Source organism: Pyxicephalus adspersus, chromosome 3 (genome assembly GCF_032062135.1).
Source record: "Pyxicephalus adspersus chromosome 3, UCB_Pads_2.0, whole genome shotgun sequence".
NCBI classification, from domain to species: domain Eukaryota; kingdom Metazoa; phylum Chordata; class Amphibia; order Anura; family Pyxicephalidae; genus Pyxicephalus; species Pyxicephalus adspersus.
This window is the reverse complement of record NC_092860.1, coordinates 25,543,315-25,565,306: the sequence shown is the minus strand read 5'-3', so window position 1 is coordinate 25,565,306 and position 21,992 is coordinate 25,543,315. Positions and strand designations below refer to the sequence as shown.

Sequence of the window (21,992 nt, the reverse complement as noted above, 5' to 3'; positions counted from 1 at the left end):
CCTAGACTAGTTTTTTATTTTATTTTTTTTTTTTTTTAGTTACAGAAGGGGAATTAGAACACAAATTAATTACTAGTTTTTTACGAACACTGGTGAACATGAGTCACCATATTGAATACCATTCTGCCAGCTGCAATGTTTTGAAGTGCTCCTAACAGAACATTTTGGTATTAACAGTAACAACATGCACATTAGATTTTTTAGGCAAAAACGTTGGTATTTGGTCTTCCTTCTTAATGGCAAGAAGTACACGGCATAGAATCACAACTCATGACAACCTTAAGTGAACCTGCGAGACATTTTATATGTAAAGTAAAATAGATGACATCACAAATTATTTGTGTGCCACTGTACAGCCATATTCACTTTGTTATTAGAATATTGTGTTCCCTAACTTCAGAGATAAAGTATATCTAACCTCAAATCCCCCCCCCCCCCCCCCCAAACAAAAGTACACACATGCTAAAGATATGAAAATTTTCTTGATAAGAAGAAATAAGTAATATTAGGATGAAAATAACCCTCACGTACCTCTCTAGCTGCTTGTAATGTAAAGTTCTTCGTTGTTCAAGTGGAACTAAATCCAGTCTATACTCCCATGTGCAGCTCAGAGATTTCAACAGTTTACGGAATAATCAGACAGGTGGGTATGTCTTAATGCAGAAGGGACCTCACCTGACACTTTCTGCAATAAAACCCTGCCTGGTTGCACATTTTTTAAAGTGGAACAGATAGACAGATTGGGTTGGATTTATTAAAGCTATCCAAGGCTGGAAGTATTGTAGAAGCTGCAGGCTTCTATTAAGATATTCCTGCTATGGCACATATTTTACTTTATGATATTTACTCTTTTATTAAAGGTAAAAAATGTAGTCATAGATCTGCTTTAATACATTAAAGGTCCTCCACTGGCTCCTATCACATTGTCTATGCCTTATTAATGTGGCCCTTTGCCCCCCAGCCTCTTGTGTTCTCAATCCAATCCACTACTGTACTGTACATCCCACTCTGTTATACTTTAGTTCTATTTATTCCATTATTGTTATTGGTTTCTAAATTTTTTGATAACCTAAAAAAGAATATTTGAAAAAAGTCATATTTATTCATGGAATGTCCAACCAGACAAAGGAGAGCAGGCATGTTGTTACATTTCTCCCTATTTGTTTGCTGTCCCCTATGAAATGACTATCAACACACATTTAAAAGAAAACCTCAATGCACAAAACATAAAAAATACAATGCTTACCTTTCAAAAAAACCTAACTTCCCTTATACCTATAATAAAACCCATATTTAAAAAATTTACCTGGATCACTTAGTGTATTAGTATAGGTTCCTATGTTACAGTGGGTGTATGATCTCAAGTTCAAGTGGTTTTGCTATGGCCACACCAAACATATCTAAGAAAATGGGCCTGATTTATTAACCACCCGACCTTGGTTCGGGTTTATCGATTTTGCAAAAATCGATAAACCCGAACTTTTCTCACTATTTAAATCCCCTCACTTACCTGGTCCCCACTGCGATGATCCGTTCTGTCCAGCGTCGATCGTTAAAAAAAAATACTCACCTTCTCCCCGCAGCTCCTCTGGACACGTCTTCTTTCTTCATCCGGCGGGTGCAGTGACGATCACCGGGGTTTCCCGGGGATGTCGCTGCAGGCGTCGGTGCGGGCGGGAGGCGGGGCGGGAAAATCAAAATCCTTTGCATTGAACTCAATACAAAAAAGCTGTATTGAGTCCAATACAAAGAAATCCTTATATAATATATATATAATTGTATTATATATATATTATATAAGCTACTGTACAGATACATTACATTATACACTATTTTTTTTTTTAAACTTTTTTTTAAGGATTTTTTTTTTTATGTTTTATAAAAAAAAATGTATTATTAAATTTATAAAATTTTGGACATATTTCGGTGAGTTATGCGGTAATTCGGTGAATTATAAGTAATTATTGAGTAATTCGGTGAATTATAGCCTACAATCTAAAATAAATTTCCATGCAAAAAAAATTAACATTTTTTGCATGGAAGTTTGGAAAGAATTAGAATACCCGCGTCCCTCGGCGATTCCTGATGATGTCCGTGCATGCGCCCATCGATGGGGGTCGTAGCGGGAAATTCAAATATTTTGTATTGGATTCAATACAAAGTCCTGTATCCAATCCAATACAAAATAATACAAAATATATTTATGTGGTTTTGTCTATATGTGACGTTGGACTCTGTTTTAACATTTACCACACTAGGGAGGTGTTTTAGAAAAATATATTACTATACAGTATACCGACATATCCCATTTTCAGTATTTTTCATTTATTTATGTATTCTTGTTTAAGCTGATTTTTGTGTCTTTAATTTTATTAAAAGTAATGTTTTTTTTTTACATGATTGTGTGTTTCAAACATTTTTTATATTCATGATATCTACTAGAACCCTGTTCGGACATATTTCTGTAAGTTACAGGTCTACAATTTAAAAAAACAAATTTCATGAAAAACAGTGTACCGCTTTTGGTACAGAAATCTAGACATCAGTGTAACGCCCAGGAGGTTAAAGCTCTCCCAGGCTGGAGAGGATACACTTACATCAAGCTGAGTGATCCAGCAAACCTGTAATGGATTTCCTAAAGGCATTTGCTATTTGTTTGTTTGTCACTGATTAAAGGGTTTCCTCTCCAGCCTTGGAGAGCTTTAATAAATCAGGGCCTTTGGATCAGTGATAGAATATTGATGTATACCAACCTTATGTTCCTGCTCGTTTCTGTTAATTTTTTCTTCATATTCACCAATTTTTGATTTCTGGTTATCCACACTGTTTTGAAGCTGATCAACCAAGCTCTGAATAGACAGTGTATCCTTCTCCATCGTACTGACCTCATCTGCCAGTGCAGAGTACTTATCCTATGAAAAGACAAAAATGTGAACTAATCTGAAACTCTGAGATTTGTTTTTTTATTTTGGTATTTTTCACAAAAATATTTAGCCCCCAAAACCATTTGCCTCTGTATCTTTTGAGCGCCATACATACATGTTTTAAGTTTTACTACAAAAAAGCAATGAAAGAAAATAGTGCAGAACATCATTTTATAAATGTAGTTTACAATGGAGTATACCTTTTAGATTATAAACTCTTCTGGGCAATATCCTCCCCTCCTCCTGTGTACAACGCTGCCTAATAAGTTGGCACTATATAAATACTGTTTATTAATAACAATAATAATATTAATAATAATATTAGTGCAATTACAAATGCCTACTTGGGTCAAGAATATTAACACTGTAATTTCATCAGTCAAAAATGACCCAGGGCCCCAATTACCAGAACGGCAGGGTTGAAAAAAAAACTGGAATGTATTCGGGCCCCCACTTCCTATTTGTCCAGGACCCCATTTTGTTCCTACTAATGTACCTATCAGAATGTTTGAGGGATGTGGGAGGAAACTCATGCAAACAACAAAGCAAACCAAACAACAAGCAACAAAAGAAGAACATACAAGCTCAATGTACAAGATATAGAAATATATAGTAATGTATATGAATGCTATCTGCACATTTGTAAAATTTAAACTTTTCTGGGACAAAGAAACAATTGTGCATTGATATTATCCTATTTCTGATGAAATTCTTTATTATGAAGTCCAAATTTAAGTTACAGAAAAACGTTTTTTTTGGGCAAACGTTTGGAACAAGTTCCCACAGGTCTGCTGACAGGTCTGGTCTGCAATTTTAGTGAAGATTCGGGGCTTTTTGCCAATAACTTAAAATAATTGATTATAATAATTCCCAAATTCATACGACAACAAAGTGGTGAAAATATTTCCTATTTCTGAGTCTTCTATGAGTCTTGGCATGTCTGTCCTTACATAATTATAGCTGTATATCTGCACAGTAAATCTAATGCACTGCTTCCTCCGACTGTGTTTTGGTGACATCGCTATTGTGCTGCATTGTTCTCCTTGCTGAAACTCCAACATGAACAAGCAGGCAGGCTTTATTTGTTTTAGCCAGTGTGAAATGACATTTTTACTTTCAGTAGGATGACAATGCAGGAGAACAATTGGGAGAAAGTAACAGAGAACAGTCACCCCATATCAGTACCTAAACAAAGACCTTCCTTGCAGGATCCCAAGTAACACAAGTATAGGAGCAATTCATTTGAATGGAACTTCAACACACTAACCCAATAGACTGTTGATGCACTGCTACCCATCACAACACATGGTAATGGATTGTATTGTGGTGCACTGCATAGGAATACATGTTCATTTTTTGGTTTGTTTGTTTGGGTGAATTTGCTACCCAAGAGACCTGGTAGAATCTGACCTCTCTTACCTAAATAAAATAACAAGGGTCTATTCACACAAGGGTCTATTATCCATCCTGGTGCATTGAGGTAATACATGTGTGTATTATAACACATTGATGTGTGTTGTGTTAAGGTAGTATATTTAAAAAATTGGATATAATCTGTTCTAACACAGTGCAACACAACATATGGTAATGCAACACATGTGTTTAGCTTTCTTGTCTCAATGCATTTAGAATGCCTGGCACTGCAGAATGAGTGGCACGTAAGTGAGTTACAGCATTATATGCATTATCACAACACACACAAGTGGTCAAGTGTGAATGGGCCCTAATATGCTTTTATTTCAGGGCCCATTTGGATTTGTACAAATAACACACATTGTATGAATGCATCGACCACAGCAATACACTACCATGAGTTGCCATCATACGCAATACACTACAATGCATGTTTATTGGGGTGCCATTTAAAATAAATGGTGCAGTAATGTATGCTTTGTGTATTACCGCATAATGCAAATAAGGAGGTCAGTTACATACATACACTGTAACATGCGTGGCCCACAGCTGTGCAATAACTTGCATACCATACATTGTACAATAAAGTGCCGTCATTGTTAATGGCACCTCAGGGCAACAAACTAAAGCGCAATATGGCGCACTACTGAAGATAGTGCAAGTCTGATATTATACTGCTGTGGGGCATTTAAAATAATTAGGCTGCCCTAGGACATCACATAGAAACATGCGTCATGAATATGTAGGTACTCATATGTGCTGTAATAAAGCATAGCTGTATGTGTGAATGTGATCTTAGAATAAAAAACTATCCTTACAATGGACACATTTTCTTCCCATACACTGTAACAATTTGCAGTGCATAATACCAGTAATAAAATATTCTCTGTCCCATATCTCTATTTCAAGGACTTTTTTTTAGATATATGTGTTGTGGTAATACCCACCTTGACAAATTATGCCTTGACACTCGTAACACAGGGGGTTGTGGTGCAATAAAGAAAGGTCTAATGATTTAATGATTTTTTTGCTATTTCAGGGCACCTTGGGAATTTTTTTTTAATATAAATTAGGTGAAGTAGTAGAGAAGGGAGGATAAATAAAAAAATAATGAGGAAGAATCAGTAGAGAGGCTGAGAAGAGGAATGGAATGACAGATGCACAAACGTAGGTAAAAGTAGGCCTGAAGTACAAAATAAAAAGATATAGGCGTAGGGTCACATGACAGGGTAAGGAAGGAAGGCAGGATAGGAGGGGGTTAATTATTGTTAAGAGCAGGAAATTGTGGCATGGGGTGATGGGGTGGCGTTGGGTCAGGGGGTGGGGGTCAAAGGGCAACGTGATACAAGGTGGCTGTAGTAAAGGGGGCAGGACAGTTGTGGTCAGATTAGGAAAGATTTTCCCACCTTCCCTCCCTTCATAGTTGAGGTAGAGGGGGCTAAATAGTCATGGCAGCTTTGGCGTTGTTTGTAGGTCAATGAGAGTTTCAAAATTGGTAAATAAGTGGGTAGGAACCCATCAGGGTATGGAGCTCCCGGTAAGGAGAAGCCCCGAATGACACTAGGGTTGTTGTAGGGGCAAGGAGAGAAATGGGGATACCTGTTAACTGTCCCCGAGGTGGTGTGGTAGTGGCTGGGGGCCCGGCTTGTTAGCGGAAGTATTGGGGTTAAGAGGTAATGGAGGGGTACTTTCATGGACCTAAAATAGGGTTAATATTTATTTTGGTTAATCTTGTGTTATTGTTGTATGTTAAATTAAGGGTTAAAATAGTATGTTAATAAAAGTGCTGCTATGGCCAATTTATCCCAAAAAAGTGTTTGGTGTGTTATTTTGGTTAATGAGGTGAAAAAGATTGGGGAGGGATAAATTGGTGACGGTAAGTCAATATCTTTATTTGCTCTACCCTAGTCACAAGGTTTGCTGGCAGGAAAATGCATGCACTAGGTAAAGCGGGGGGTGTTATAAGGGGACATAAACACTAGTTAGAGGGTGGGGGTGAGGCAGAACGGACAAGAAAGGTGAGGTGGGATGTCTGCACTGGGGAGATGGAAGGGGAAGGAATGTATTAGGTGAAGCTGGGTAGGGTTATGGGGGACAAATGCAATAAATGAGTCAGGGAGGGTGCATTAGGTAAGGATGGACAAGGAAGATGCACTAGGTGAGGAGATGGGTTATCTAAGTGAGGGGGGTAAAGAACAGAGGCACTAGAGGTAATAGGAGGGTGGAGGCAAGGAGAGGTGTGGATGGGTGAATTAGGTACGGTGGGGAAGGCAGGACAGAAGGACTCGATGGGAAAGAAAAAGCGGGGGGGGGGGCATTAGGTGAGAGTCTGATTCTCATCTAGGGTTCTTTCGGAGGTTGCTAGGGGCAACAATTTGTACCCGTCAGGTCAGCTGATGTGACCCCAGTGACATTTTTGGCTGTTTGTAAGGGTGATATTCACTGGTCAGCAATGTTTAAAGCAGGGGTGCCCAATGTGTGGATCGCAAAGGCAACACGAGTCAGTCACCGAGCCTTTCAAAATAAACTCAACCACGCACAGGAATTTAAAATGTCATCAGAGAAAGGTAATGGCCAAAATGTACAGAATTGTATTGTGCCATACATGTTCATGCTGTTATGCAAGGTAAAATATAAATACTTTAAATATAAAGTATACGCGGTGTATATATATAAATAAAAATATGTTTAGCATTTTTATGGTTGGTAGATCATTTGGTCATTTTAAAAGTAGCTTGCGAGCCAAAAAAAAGTGTGGGCACCCCTGGTATAAAGCATTCTTCCCACTGACCAGCACACTAATATACAGTAAGCTGTGTAATCATTATTATAGAAGGGGGTCCCTGCAGACCTGAAACTTATTTCTTGAGGAAGTCTGAGGTGAGGCAAGGAGGTGATGGGAGTCAGGGTGTTGGGAGTCATTAGATGGACGTATTAGGTGTCTCAGGATGTGGAGGGTGAATACACCAGGTGAGTCAGGGGGAAGGCACGTGAATAACAAAAGGTGAATCAGAGTGGGGGATGGGAAAGCGGAATCACTAGGTGAGGCAGCGAGGGGGAAGGAATGGATGGATGCACAAGGTGAGCACCGGAAGTGGTCCTCCCCCTCACACCCGGAGCCGTATTTGAGGCAGCAGGGAGGCACCACTCCTCATTCCTCTCACTCGTCTCGAATTATTCACCCGGGACGACCATGAGCCTCAACACCGCCAACATCAACTTCAAATGGAACCCGAAGAACCTGGAGATCCGGACCATGGCCGTGGAGCGCCTGCTGGAGCCGCTGGTGAATCAGGTCACCACCCTGGTAAATAGCAGCAACAAAGGGCCTTCCGCTAAGAAGAAGGGGCGCTCCAAGAAAGCCCGGGTGCTGGCCGCCTCGGTGGAACAAGCCACCCAGAATTTCCTGGAGAAGGGGGACAAGATAGCGAAGGAGAGCCAGTTCCTGCGGGAAGAGCTGGCGGCGGCCGTGGACGAGGTGCGCACCCAGGGCGAGCAGATGAGAGCGGCCTCCGGGGACTTTGCTGACGATCCCTGCTCCTCCGTCAAACGGGGCAATGTTGTCCGGGCCGCCCGCAGCCTCCTCTCCGCCGTCACCAGGCTGCTGATCCTGGCGGACATGGCCGATGTCTTCAAACTCCTGGTGCAGCTGAAGGTGGTGGAGGACGGGATCCTGAAGCTGAGAAATGCCGGCACCGAGCAGGATCTGGGGATCCAATACAAAGCCCTGAGTGCTGAGCTGGCCAAGCTGCAAGCTATGAGCGCTAAGCGCCAGCTAGAGCTGAAAGATGTCGGCCATAGAGATCAGATGGCTGCAGCCAGGGGAATTCTGCTGAAAAACATCCCCATCCTCTACACTGCTTCCCAGGCCTGTCTGCAACATCCTGATGTGGCTGCCTACAGAGCCAACAGAGACTTAATCTACAAGCAGCTCCAGCAAGCCATCAATGCCATCAACACCGCAGCCCAGGCCAACCCGTCCGATGAAGCCTCAACGCCGCAGGGAGGAGAGCTGGCCGTTGCCCTGAATAACTTCGACAAACAGATCATCATGGATCCTGTCTCCTTCAGCGAGGAAAAGTTCAGACCGTCTCTGGAGGAGAGACTGGAAAGCATCATTAGCGGGGCAGCCCTGATGGCTGATTCCACCTGCACCCGCGATGATCGCCGCGAACGGATTGTGGCCGAATGTAACCTGGTACGCCAAGCCTTACAGGATCTCCTTTCAGAGTACATGATCAATGCCGGACGCAAGGAGAGAGGCGATGTTCTTAACGCCGCCATAGATAAAATGACAAAGAAGACCAGAGACCTGCGCAGGCAGTTATGTAAAGCCGTCATGGACCATGTCTCTGACTCTTTCTTAGAGACCAATGTGCCGCTCCTAGTTTTGATTGAGGCCGCCAAGAACGGAAATGAAAAGGAAGTTAAAGAGTACGCCCAGGTCTTTCGTGAACATGCAACTAAATTGATCGAAGTGGCAAACCTGGCCTGCTCCATCTCCAACAACGAGGATGGGGTTAAAATTGTCCGCTTATCTGCAAACCAGCTTGAAGCACTTTGTCCTCAGGTCATAAATGCAGCTTTGGCCTTGGCTGCCAAGCCTCACAGTAAGGTGGCCTTGGACAATATGGACATTTTTAAAGAACAGTGGGAAAAGCAAGTTTGTATTCTCACTGATGCCGTTGATGACATTACTTCCGTTGATGACTTCTTGTCTGTCTCAGAAAATCACATCTTGGAGGACGTCAATAAATGTGTTATAGCTCTGCAGGAGAGAGATATTGATGGATTGGATCGCACTGCAGGAGTCATACGTGGCCGTGCTGCCAGGGTGATACATGTTGTCACTTCTGAAATGGAGAACTATGAGGCTGGCATTTACACAGAAAGGGTCATGGAAGCCACTAAACTGTTATCAGACATGGTAATGCCACGCTTTGCAGAACAAGTAGAAACTGTGGTTGGTACCCTCAGCCAAGATGTTAATCACCCTGTGGATGAGAATGAATTTATTGATGCCTCCAGACTTGTGTATGATGGTATACGTGACATCAGGAAAGCTGTCCTAATGATCAGAACCCCTGAGGAGCTAGATGATTCTGATTTTGAGGCAGATGACATCGATGTGAGAAGCCACACCAGCATCCAAACTGAAGATGACCAACTCATCGCTGGGCATAGTGCCAGAGCTATTATGGCTCAGCTTCCACAAGAGCAAAAGGCAAAGATTGCAGAGCAAGTTGCAAGTTTCCAGGAAGAAAAAAGTAAGTTGGATGCTGAAGTATCCAAATGGGATGACAGCGGCAATGACATCATTGTTTTGGCCAAGCAGATGTGTATGATTATGATGGAGATGACAGATTTTACTAGAGGAAAAGGACCCCTTAAAAATGCTTCAGATGTCATAGGGGCTGCAAAGAAAATTGCAGAAGCTGGATCACGAATGGACAAACTGGGCCGTGCAATTGCTGACCTCTGTCCTGACTCATCCTGCAAACAAGATCTCTTGGCCTATCTGCAGCGCATCTCCTTATACTGCCATCAGTTAAACATCTGCAGCAAAGTTAAAGCAGAAGTTCAGAATCTTGGCGGTGAGTTGGTTGTCTCTGGTGCTGACAGTGCCATGTCCTTGATACAAGCTGCTAAGAACTTGATGAATGCTGTGGTGCAAACTGTCAAAGCCTCTTATGTGGCTTCTACAAAATATCAAAAGTCCCAGGGAATGGCTTCATTAAACTTGCCTGCTGTTTCCTGGAAAATGAAGGCGCCAGAGAAGAAGCCCCTTGTCAAGAGAGAAAAACAGGACGAGACCCAAACCAAAATTAAGAGAGCGTCTCAGAAGAAACATGTAAATCCTGTGCAAGCTCTCAGTGAATTTAAAGCCATGGAGAGTATTTAAAAGACAATCAGCACAGGTCCTACTTGTGCATTCCACTGCTTTTCATATATTCTAATATTCCTAATACGTTTCTTTTCCAGGTCATACTGCGTTCACATATATTCTAAAATTTACCACTAATCTGTTTCTCTGCAGGTCTAAATTGAACTTTTAAGAATAGGAATATGGATTTTGACACTGCTGGCTAGTTTTTTATAACCATTTATAGGGCAGTTATCCTGATTTTGGTTTTATGTCCTAATCTCTATTCTAGATAGGTAGCTGATGGAGTCTGAATATCTGTTCTCCATCCTTGTGTCAGGTTAGTGATTTAGAAAGTAATATAGTCACATCTGGGTAAAAAGTCAGCAAGGCCAGAATCCAAATTCGTATCCTTTTCAGGTTTCATTTAAATTAGCTTGTCTCCATGTTATATCAAGAATTTCGAACTTTCGTATAATATATCCTTGTCATCTGAATATTTTATTAGGCTAAGATAACTTTGCATTTAACCTTAGATTATACCTGTAGTTTGCAGAAATGATTGTTCTAACATAGACACACCAGGTACCTGGATATAACTTTAGCTTTCTGACAGCCCTGGACCTTGAGGTGTGGTATGTGAATTTCAACCATCTTCTATGGCTGAAAACCTGGCCTGTCCTCCTTCACAGTGAGTGAGTAAAGATATTTTTTTTTTTTTTTTTTTTAACATTAAAACTGTTTAATGTTTATACCAGAGTACCTCAGGTCTGTCAGTCTGATGAGCTGGTGCCGATGTGTCGCTTGAGCAACTTATTTGACCACCGTTGTGTTCTGGGGGTCATTACTTGTCAGAAGGTTGCCTCTAAAGTTTCTAAGCTGACTACAAGAATGTTAGACGTTCCCTTTTGAAAACCGCATGCATTGTATATCTTTATATACCAGGGGAACAAATTTATTCAACTTTTAAAACTTTTTAATAAAAAAAAAATTTAACTTTGACTTTTTGATCAAGAGTGATCAAGGTCTTATTGTTGCTTTAGTGCTGTCATGTTCTGCACATACTAAGCATAGATCTAAAAATCTTACACGCAAAGCAGAATTTCATTGCTCCCCCTTGTTTCTGCACAACATAATGTCATTACATAAAACATTATGTCATTACATGTACCTGTTGTCATTTGTTGGCCAATAAAGGGGTAAATCTTGTCTTCTACAGCAGTCATTAAAGTTGGTGTTCTAACTGGGCAATTGCTCTTTTTACTCTTGCTGGCTGCTGTAAACTTCTAGATTTCCGCTCCCCTTCTAGGCAGCCATTACATGTTGCTGGAGTTTTGTTTAAAACCAGTACAGATTTTGAAGTATCTAAGATGCCCAAATGAAAATGCTCAGGTTTTTATGTCTTTGGAAAGGTTTCCTCTTGTCAATGTCTATAGAATGTTGACACAGATGTAGTATAACACTATTTTCCAGTGCCCGCATGCACTACATTTACAGCTACAAAAGTGGTAACAGGTATGTTCAGAGTCTTAACATGCACACAATGTCTTAACACGCACACGCTGGTTTGTACAAAGTCAACACATACACTGCCTAACAGTGCCTAAACTTCGACACTCATACGTTGCTTTCACGGGGCTCACATAGCATGAACACAAACATTCAGTAAATTGATAATAAATGTGGTAGAGAGGGGATAGAACAGATAAGGCCATGGATATTAAATATTTCATTGCACAAACTTTAGTCTGAAAATTGTGACAAGGCAGAGTTACATTTCAGTGTTTGATTTAGTTTTGGTGTAATCGGAATGTGATTTGACACACTATCAGTGGAGCCAGGGATGTTAAAGAGACGGTCCTTCTAAATTGATATTTATCCCTACTGGTATATGATGTAGCGTTGATATGATCTTGCAGATTCTTGACAAAAATTCTCAGGGACTCTACTGCTATGATTTTTGTGCTTCCTGTGTTTCTCTGCCTGCTCTGGCGAGTATGAGGAGTTGCTTATCTCCATATTGGTTTGTTCTGTATTTTGGCCCCAATAAAGGCTGGAACACTTCAAGGTAGTTTGGGGCAGAGCTGGGTGATGATGGGGAGGTCTTAGTACTGGTGTATGCAAGCAATAAATGTATATGTGTCTGATGTTCTGGCCCTTCTAATAGGAAATGTTCACATCCTACTTTCTGCTGTTACATACAACATTATTGAGAACATTTCTTAAAAAAATAAGCATAGGCACGTTGTCAAATCAGAAGTATGTTGTAGACCAACCTAAGTGTGTTACAGATTCTGTTTTTTAACTTTTCAATCAGAATAGGATTTTGCATTTTGACACCAAGGCATTGCTTTAGTCTGAGCTTTCTCTTATGCCTCTGTATTTCTCTGAAGAATCTACCAGTTAGTTAGTGATGGTGTCGCTGGCCTTTTGAGGGGATTATTTACATCTGGTGTAACCTGGGTCATCTCAATCAGTCAGTCTAGCTCATAACTCTATGTAGCAAACCAAAGCTATGCATTCTGAATTGCAGTTTTTTAGTCACTGTATGTGTAAAGACCATGTACTGTGACACAATCTATCATTATCAGGGGCACAAAGTTATGTTCTTTGTTTTCTTGTTTTTCTTAGCAGCAGCCTTATTAAAATGACTGTTACATATTTAGTTACATTCATATATTTAAAAAAATAAAGAATGTTTTTGGGGATATGATATTGTAAAGGGCTTTGTTGAACAGAGGACATTGATATGAATAAATGATCCTTTACTTGCACCAAAGGATTTTTTGTTTTTGATTCTTAGTGCTAGCAATAAGGTTGAAGAAGGTGCTGTACCTGTCAAGTTGACCATATATGTTCAGTCTAAATGTACAATCGGCTTTAGATCTACCAGCAAGTATGTAGACCAGGAGCCTGTCTGATAATGTTTAGGTGGGTCCTCGCATTTACTTAGTTTTGGTAAGAGATTGTATATTCAGATTCTAACGAGCATGGCTAGCTTTAGTCCCAGGACACTTTGGATGAAGGGTCAGAAGATGCTGAGCATACCAGTCTTTAGTCATCTCCACTGTGCAAAATTCAGATATTCTGGAGGGGAAATTTGAGGTTCTGTTTCCTCCTCATTACATTTCATATTGTTTACTGTCCATTTCATATTAGTAGTCACCAGCCAGTAATGGGATCACTAAGTAGCAATTGAAAAACCTTCTAATTCCTTCCTTACCGGGTGAAATACCCTACTAGCTAGCTAGGGATGAACGTTTTGCTGGTTTAGTCCCTGATCCTGTTGCTGGTTCCTGGAGTTATTAATGTAATTTGGTCATGATACCACATTTTACAGCCCCCTTAAGCAATGCTATTTTATCTTTTTACAGTATCTTTAAACTGAATCCTTCCTGGAATCCAGTTTTAGGCAGTATAAATTGGTGCTGTATAAATCTCTGGAATGACAGTCTTCAAACCTTCATCCGTATAACCATGATCTCTGTAGACATGGTAGAATGTGTAATGCCTCAGCAATCGAAGATGCTAATGTTGGTTCATTCTCGTTATTCTAAAGTTTACCTAATTTTAAACCTGTTTTTATACAGTTTCTTTTCTCCCTGATTGTAAAATTTAACTTTTTTAAGACTTTTTTTTAACATATTTGGTTTGTTTTTGTGTTTTTAAAAATAAATGTTAATTTTGTTGGATTTTGATATGTGTATTTTGTTACTGTTTTAAATAACTGCTTGCAAAAAGAGAAAATATTCTGGGGATGCTATGTTTAATATGGCAAGCCTGGGCGTGAATGCCGGCCCACTGGATCCCTAAAACAGTCTGTAGAACAATATATCTTTGATGTGTTTTGCATTTCTGCCCATTAGCTGGTGCCATTTGCTTTAAACATCCAGTGGTGTTGCATTTTTGCACGTGCCTTGTATTGAAAGCAGTTATATGTAGGGGGGATAGATAGAGATATGTGTGTGTGTGTGTGTGTATGTGTGTATGTATATATATATATATATATATATATATATAATATATATATAGAATATATAATCTCTCCCAGCCAATTTTGTGCCACCTGGCTACAATTTCTTCCCATCCAGCTTAAAGAAAATTCTGGGTTGATCACTTGTGTGTGTAAATTTATAATTATTCCAAAGGCGCATTGCCTAAGGCCTTACACTAGTATGGAATATAAGTTAAAAGTTAGTATATGGTGCATTCACACTTTTTGTCCGTTTCAAGTTCTGTCTTTCCTAATTTTATAATGGCAAGAAGTGCTGGAAATCTTCTAGCGGGGACAAATGGTTCTTTAAAACAATACCTGATTCCCTACTCTATCCAAAACTGATAATCTTTTGGCTATACATGCACTTGTTTTCATATACAATATTTTTACTAGCATTGTACAAAGAAGAAAGTTTATGCACTTTTGGTCAAATATTTTGGAGCTAATACTAAAGCGAACCTAAAGTGTAAAAAAAAAAAAAACCTCACTGGCTCCTGGTGGCCTTTTGTGTCTGCTGTGCATGGCCATATAGTTTAGAGATTGGCTCAGTTTGTGGCGTTGTATGGGCCAGATATAAATACATTTTTATTAGATTGCTTCAGACCAATCATACCTGAGGGTTCCTCTGGAGGTTGCTAGAGGTTTCTGAAGTTTGGCTGATTGATCTACAATGTGGTGATGGTGACCTGACTGTTTCAGTCATTAAGGGGGCATTCTTACCAATGACAACCAATGTAAAGTGGGTTTTTTTTTTCAACTTTACGTCACTGGGTTTCAGCAGAGGTTCCTCGGACCTGCAAATATTTCACGGGCTCCTCAGGGGTAAAATTGTTGCTGAAGACTCTTGGGTTGCCAAATAGGAATGTTAGGGAATTAATGAATGCAGAAGTAGTTCCATTTTTAAAAAAATGCATGATCAGACAGGACAATACTGCAGAAAGGACAGGTGATGTCCCTTCTGCAATAATCACTCCTACCTGCCTGAGTGCTCTGGGTAAAAGAAAAGCTCAGCTTTAATTGCCAAGATATTCAGCTTTCTCTGTATAAAGAAATGCAAGGATGAAATGAACTCCTGCACATGTGTGTTTTTTTTTTTTTTTTTTTTCTTCTTCTTCATCCTAGCCCAGCCAATCAAGATGTCCAAAGATCATATTCAGCAAGAGAAGTAGAAAGACGATAGCAGCCCGTGTGACAGAACGGGACACGTGGTTTAGTTCTGCTTAAAATCTCCTGAGGATCATTCTTATCAGCTCTGTACAAATCACAGAATGATATCCTTAGCTAAAGCTATAATGCTTAAAGTAACCTGTGGGCTCAGGGGTTTGTTCACATGTTTATCAGCATTGAAGAGAATAAAGCAATTTAGTATTTTCAAATATTCCAAATAAAAACTGTTACTATTAGTGGATTTTCCACGGTAATATATGGTGAATACATTTCAGAGAGTAGGACTATTAGGTCAGCTCATAGCAATCCTATGGGTATTACCTATTGGGATAATGGATGGAGAGGATTTCCAATTAGGGTCAAACGCAGCAATAAAAAAAAAAATCTTTATGGTCTAACCTCTTCCCTCTTTTTCCATTAGTTGAGTGTTAGCCTTCCATCACTACCAATGGCTCTCCTCTTGTGGTGTGGCATCACACACCCTTGGCTCATTGCTGCTGGACTAAGCAGTATTTGCATGACATTATATGAGTTCTGCTGGTTGCGAGACGGGCAAGTATTATACCTAGAAAATATATTTATACAATGTGGATGAAAGACTGCAGGGAGCAGCAGCAGCAAACTAATTAAAGGTTATTGTCCAACTAAAAAATACAGCCAATGCATTTAGGCTAGATTTCTATTGTCAACATAAATTGTGGACTTCTATGAGATGGTTTGGTGCTGCCCTCCACAATCCTTTATTTGATATTTGCTGTGGACAAACTGGTGGTTCGCTCATGTAAGTGACCTCACCAGACTCGTTGAGCTTCTTGTTTCTTCTCAACATTTTTAACATGGAAGGACCTTTATTTAACACCCTGATTTACTATAAACTACAAAATAGTTTTCAGTAATGATAGTAAAATTAATCAAATACTAATAATTGCCAGAACCATAAAATGATAGCATTCCCTCACATGATGGTTGGTGAAGAAGCAATTTGCAATGTCAGTCAAAACGTGCCCTGCTTACATTCATGGTAAGGAATGTGGTGACTTTAATTGGTGTTCAAAGAAATGCTTCCTTGCATTGATGGTTGGCACAGAAGGGTCTTTTTGTGTAGGTGGTGCTGGGGGAGGAATTATTTAGATGTAAAGGTGGTCAGCGTGGAAGGGCCTTGTTATATAGTTGTACAGATAACCTTTAAAAAAAAGGCCTTAGATTACTTGTCAGTTGGAAGTCATTGCCCATTACAGAAAACCCTAGAACACTGTGGAGGAAACTTGAGGTTCCCTGGGATGGACTTCTCTTCTGTATCCAAAACAAACATACCTTTAGTGAGCATCTATTGTAGCAAAAGGTAAAATTGAAGACGATGCTGTTTTCATTATAATGTCACATACAGACCACAGATAGACATCACTGGAAATGATCTTTCATGAATGTTTCCAGTGACGGATAAACAAATGAGCGCTGTACACATTCTCAATGGAGAGGTGAATGAGGAAGAATGAACAAGTGACACTGTTGCAAAGTTAGCAATGTAAATTTAGGTGACGGTAAAAATTAGGCTTATTCAGCAAAATGTCTCCACTGATACTAACAAAGTTCCAAATATACATAAGAGAGCAAGCAACTGGTGGAATAATACTCAGATAAGGGAAATATTGACTATGTCAGCCTATCCCTGCATTGTTTCTTAGAACCAGGAAGAAAGAACTTGTAAGTGTAACACAAATGTGTATTTTAACATATACAGTAAACCCAACCAGGTAAATCGGTTTCTTATCACTTTACATACCTTCCAAGTCTGGATCTCATTTAGCAGTTTTTGGATTTCCATGGTCTCTGGATGAGTCGAATTCTAGAAGAAAGAAAAAAGACAGATATTTGTAAATGTCATTTCCTAAAGTGTATGTATACCCTTTTTTTCTGTGAAAATAAACTTCAACTTTTTGTTCCAGCAATGCAACAGGAAGTTGTCTTACCCACTTAGATTTTTGCCTACAATTGGTGACTCCATTATATTTCTCACCCTATGTATGGGGACATCTCTAAAATTTTAATATGCCATTTTTTTTATAACAATGTTTTGTTTTCTATAAATGCACTTTAAATCAAGTCTAAACACCGGACCCCAAAAAAATGTAATATATTGCTGCTTGTCAGTCTTTAGATGTGCTTGCTGGATTAGTTTCCTTATTTTTCTTTAATTTTACCTGGTAACCCCACCAGTAACAATCTTGTTTTCTAGGGTCAGAACACACTGCAGTGTAATAAAAACGAAAACGCAGCAACCATATCTATATTGTCTATAAATGTTTTTTTTCTCTCCATGAGAACCAGATACAGAAATGATATAATTGTTGGCATGGTGTGATCTCATCTTGTTGCACCCATACCTAAGGTGTTTAATATTTGTTTTTACACAGTCATGTTGGGGGTGGAAGAAGGCTGCACTGATCCTGTGAATGATTCTGCTTTGTTGGCCTAGAAATGCCTCCACCCTATGTCTAATATGTTGATGTATCTTCGGTCGTATTAAAAAGTTACAGGTAACCTGCTCTGTGTACCAGCAAGAAGACACAGCTAATATATATCAGAGAGAAATACATACATGACTGGGCTCCAAAGCAAAATAATTATTGGGCCTTCTTAATTTGAAATATAATATCAGTGTAGTAAAACGAACCACAATGTGTGTTACCAATCAAAATAAACCACAGATTTTCCATCACTCACCATTTCTATACCAGTGGCATCTCGAACTTTCATGGCCAGAAAAAGTGTATTGGAGTGCTACTAGTATTTGTATAAAGGTGACCTAACATGAAAAAAATATATCCTACATTCTTTATTCTTTTTATACTCAAATTTTATTTTATGTATAGGTCTGGTTAGTGTTGACAATACTTCCTTGGCACAACACATCACTGGAACGTAGACAGTGTTGGGATTACTTCTCCATATGTTGATACAGCTGTCCTCTGGTATAAAGAACACAAGTCATCAACACATGTCCATGCGTCACACTTGTGGCTGTTGACGGCTATAGGCGGCCGAGTGTGACAAATGTGCCATCACTCTTAAAAAGAGCAGAGCTAGTGCTCCCATTCACTTACTGTTTTTTCTTATAAGACTATTGGAAGTGGAAATTTGATTTGGGCATCTAAGGCACCAAAAGGGATCAAGGTATGGCAGTAATAGGTATTAGGCATTTACACCAAGGAAGCTTGTACATGAAATACAGCTCAGAGATCAGAGAAGTAAGTACGTTGTGTCCCAGAAGCAGCTTTTATGATTAGGCTCCATTGGATGTTTTCATATTATGCTCCTCCATTGTCATGCAGTTTACCTAAACAGCTGAGGTAAAAATGTATTACCATACACTTGGCTTTACTGAGTACTACTGTGTACGTTCTATTCAAGCATGGAATTAAGTGAAATATTCAAGTGTGTTTCTTGATTAGATTGCATATAAAAAAAGGACAATCACTGAAACAAAACGTCAATTCTACAGTCAATGGCAGAATTATCATAGGTGCCGGGCCACCCCCAAGTCTACATAGACAATGTATGAGGAGACCTTTTGCAAATAAGACATGTTTGTTTTGGGAGGAAGCACAAAAAAAAAGTAATTAGTTTGAGCTGGACAGGATACGAATATTGTATGCTATTGTGAAGGAGTCATTTAGGTTACCCAGTTCTGAAACTGCTGAATATGTATCTTTGATGTGGAAAGCACAATCAAATCAGCTCTGTCAAGCTATGTGTTTTATGGTCTCCTTACCTGTGCAATAACCCCCTCCCCCACTGTTGCTTTTCCTTCATTTTTAGTGTGCAAGTGTTTGATATTTCAGTTTATTGTGTTTAGATACAATATAATCAATATATATATATACAATATATAATCGCTTTATATACAAAGTGATCTGTGAAAACATTATAACATGCCTAATTGTGTATAGAACCCCTTTGCACCACTAAAACATCTGTGACCTGTAAATTCATGGGCTTCACCTAGAAAGTGTCATTTGCGATCTGGCACCAAGACGTGAGTGGCAAATTCTTTAACTGACACTGCCTTCACCTGCCTACCCCTCTATCCTATAGTGCATCCCGCTGCTTTTTTTTTTCAAAATTAAACCAATACTATATGCACCTGGCCATCCACATGTTCTAAAAAAAATAATTCCTAAAACCTGGCCAACTTGTTCTATAGAGAGAGTAGGAGGAAGGATGAGTGTGCAGCACCCCGCCATGTCTTGAGCAACGATTATCTAAGTTGTGTATGTAGGTATAGTTATAATCACACAACAAACCTCTGCTCGTCTCAACGCATTTCACACATGACTTCTCCCGGGGAGGGGGGGGGATATATTAAACTGTGTTGGCAAGAATGATGATCTTTATGAGCAATAGATGTGAAACACAGCACATCAGAAACTCAACTGGAATCTAAAAGGCCTCTGGGCATCAATGAGGAACAAGGAATCTATCCATCCAACAATTCCAGTAAAATATTAGTAGTTGCTTTAGCCAACCCTTGCGTCTGATTACATACTGTACATGCAATAGTGAAAGCTGGTTTTGGGAGATGTTGGTAATGTCAGGCAAGTAATAGTAATCTTATTCAATTAAGGAACCTGTAGCTGCCTGGTTCTCATCTGTATGATACATATTCATACTTTTTGATAATATATGAAATATGAACTATATAAAGCAATACTTCAATTTCCTGGAAACCTTTTTACCTAGTCTGCTTTTTTTTTTTTTTTTTTTTTTTTTTATCTCGCGATCCGTGCTAAAACACACCCCGTGTACAGTAAAAAAGTGAAGGTGCAAAAACACCACACAAAAACGTGCACTGGGGTACTATTTGGTAAACCCTCCTCTAAAGAGGAAGGGCCACCCTTTTCTCCAGACCCTCCGAAGCCAAGCTCCAGACGAGGGCTGGATACTGAGCCCATCCAGCCGAAGCTGGAATGGACTTACATGCCCCCCTGACCGAAGTCAGAGAGGGGCCTTTTCTCTCTGGGACCGCATAAGCAGGTCCCACCAGATACTCAGCTGGGAGCTCACCCGAAGAGAGACTCCCACTAAGGGAGAGCGCCTGGTTTTTAGGCCAAGGCACTCTCCAAGACGTAAGGGCTAGCGCCCATAAGGAAATAGCACCCTCCATCAAAAAGTGGCAGACAAAATACCACACCGGTGACTGTGACAACTTAAAAAACATTTAAATAATAATGTGCGCTGTGCATAACACACAGGGCAACAGGTTTTAAAAATTGCCCATCTACACTAGCTGCAGCTAATGCAGAAAAAGGCGATGTGCCAAATCAAGTATAAACAGTGACATGACTTTTTACCTAGTCTGCTTGGTATAGGTAAAGAAGGTAAAGGTTAGAACCCTTTAATTGTTTAAAGAAGTTTCACTCAGTCAATGGTGGACAACGTGCAGACATTATACCTGCATGTCACTCCTTGGAGCAGTTTCTTTTCTGTCTAATCCATTGAACCATAGTCCCATTATCACTTTTTAAATCCCATTGTTTTTTACCATGCTTTCTAAAGGGTGATAAACTCACAATAGGGTATCCTAAGGGTATCCTAGGGTGTGCCTAGTAAGAAACAATTTTTGATACTACTATCATACATAATACAATGGTGTTATTGTTCTTATCAGCTAGTCAGCTGAAGTATAAACACATATGGAGGTGTCTGAAATCCCTGAAAGCCCTCAAGGCTAGGAACAGAATTTGAATAGAAACAAAAGGATAGCATGGTACAAGCATGTGAAAGGGTTTCATTTGACTATTTACAACATGTTTAGGCTTTGTAGTATTCTCCATGTGTATATAATCCTCTGTTTATTCTGTATTGAGAATTGTTAAATTATCTCCATAATTTGCTGAACTCTACCTCTGTATACTTCCATACTTCTTTTACTTAAGGTGGCAACATGCTTTCAGTTTTGTCAGCCATTCATTATAGCATAGAATCTACTAAATGAATTATTTAAGAAAATTTTAGAGTAAATTTCAATAGCCTGACGTTTAAAAACAGAAACCAAGTTAAACCTTTAGGCTTGTATATATGGTGGAGATCAGAGTAAGAGGAGACTAGCAGAACTCATTGGTTTCATTTTACAGTGTCAAGACTCATAATCTAAAGTATTTTGTGGTTTCATCTTTTACGGCATACATAAAGTATACTTAAGGACAGAATGGTGAGATGATAAAACCACTGCTAGGTTGATATTGCTGTCTGTAACCCTGTTAGCAAAATTCACTTCCTCAGTCTTGATCACCAGTCTAATTGGAAATAAAGGGGAGGTTAAATCCAAAATTTTGAGTTACCGCCCTTCAATTCCTGTTGAGTCTATTGATTTTTTAGAAAATATAGGGAATTGGGAAACACGAGTAATATATAACAAATAACATAATATTTGAAAAATTCAAGTACAACAGGTGGTTTCGTAATTACGAAAAGGATGCATTTGAAGTATAAAAGAGAAGAAACAAGAAAGTAGAGGAGGGAAATTGGGGGGGTTAAGGGGTGCGGCAGTGGTGTGAGAGGGTGCCTTAAATAAAACCATATCAGGCTGATCCCTATAAGTCAGGGCCTAAAACCAAAAAGAAAAGAG

The 21,992-nt window shown here is 39.4% G+C and overlaps 1 protein-coding gene and 1 pseudogene across 1 annotated transcript in view; one reads left to right on the top strand and one right to left on the bottom strand.

Annotated features, from left to right (window-relative positions):
• The window catches only part of IFI35 (interferon induced protein 35), a 38,078-nt gene that overhangs the window by 12,414 nt on the left and 3,672 nt on the right, over positions 1-21,992 (bottom strand). Inside the window, exons 2-3 of the mRNA XM_072403228.1 lie at positions 17,148-17,210; positions 2,754-2,912 (exon numbers count right to left, since the gene is read on the bottom strand). Coding sequence (XP_072259329.1) covers positions 2,754-2,912; positions 17,148-17,210 — 222 coding nt within the window. The remainder of the gene's footprint in view (positions 1-2,753; positions 2,913-17,147; positions 17,211-21,992) is intronic.
• On the top strand, positions 7,434-13,892 carry LOC140325907 (catenin alpha-1 pseudogene; annotated as a pseudogene).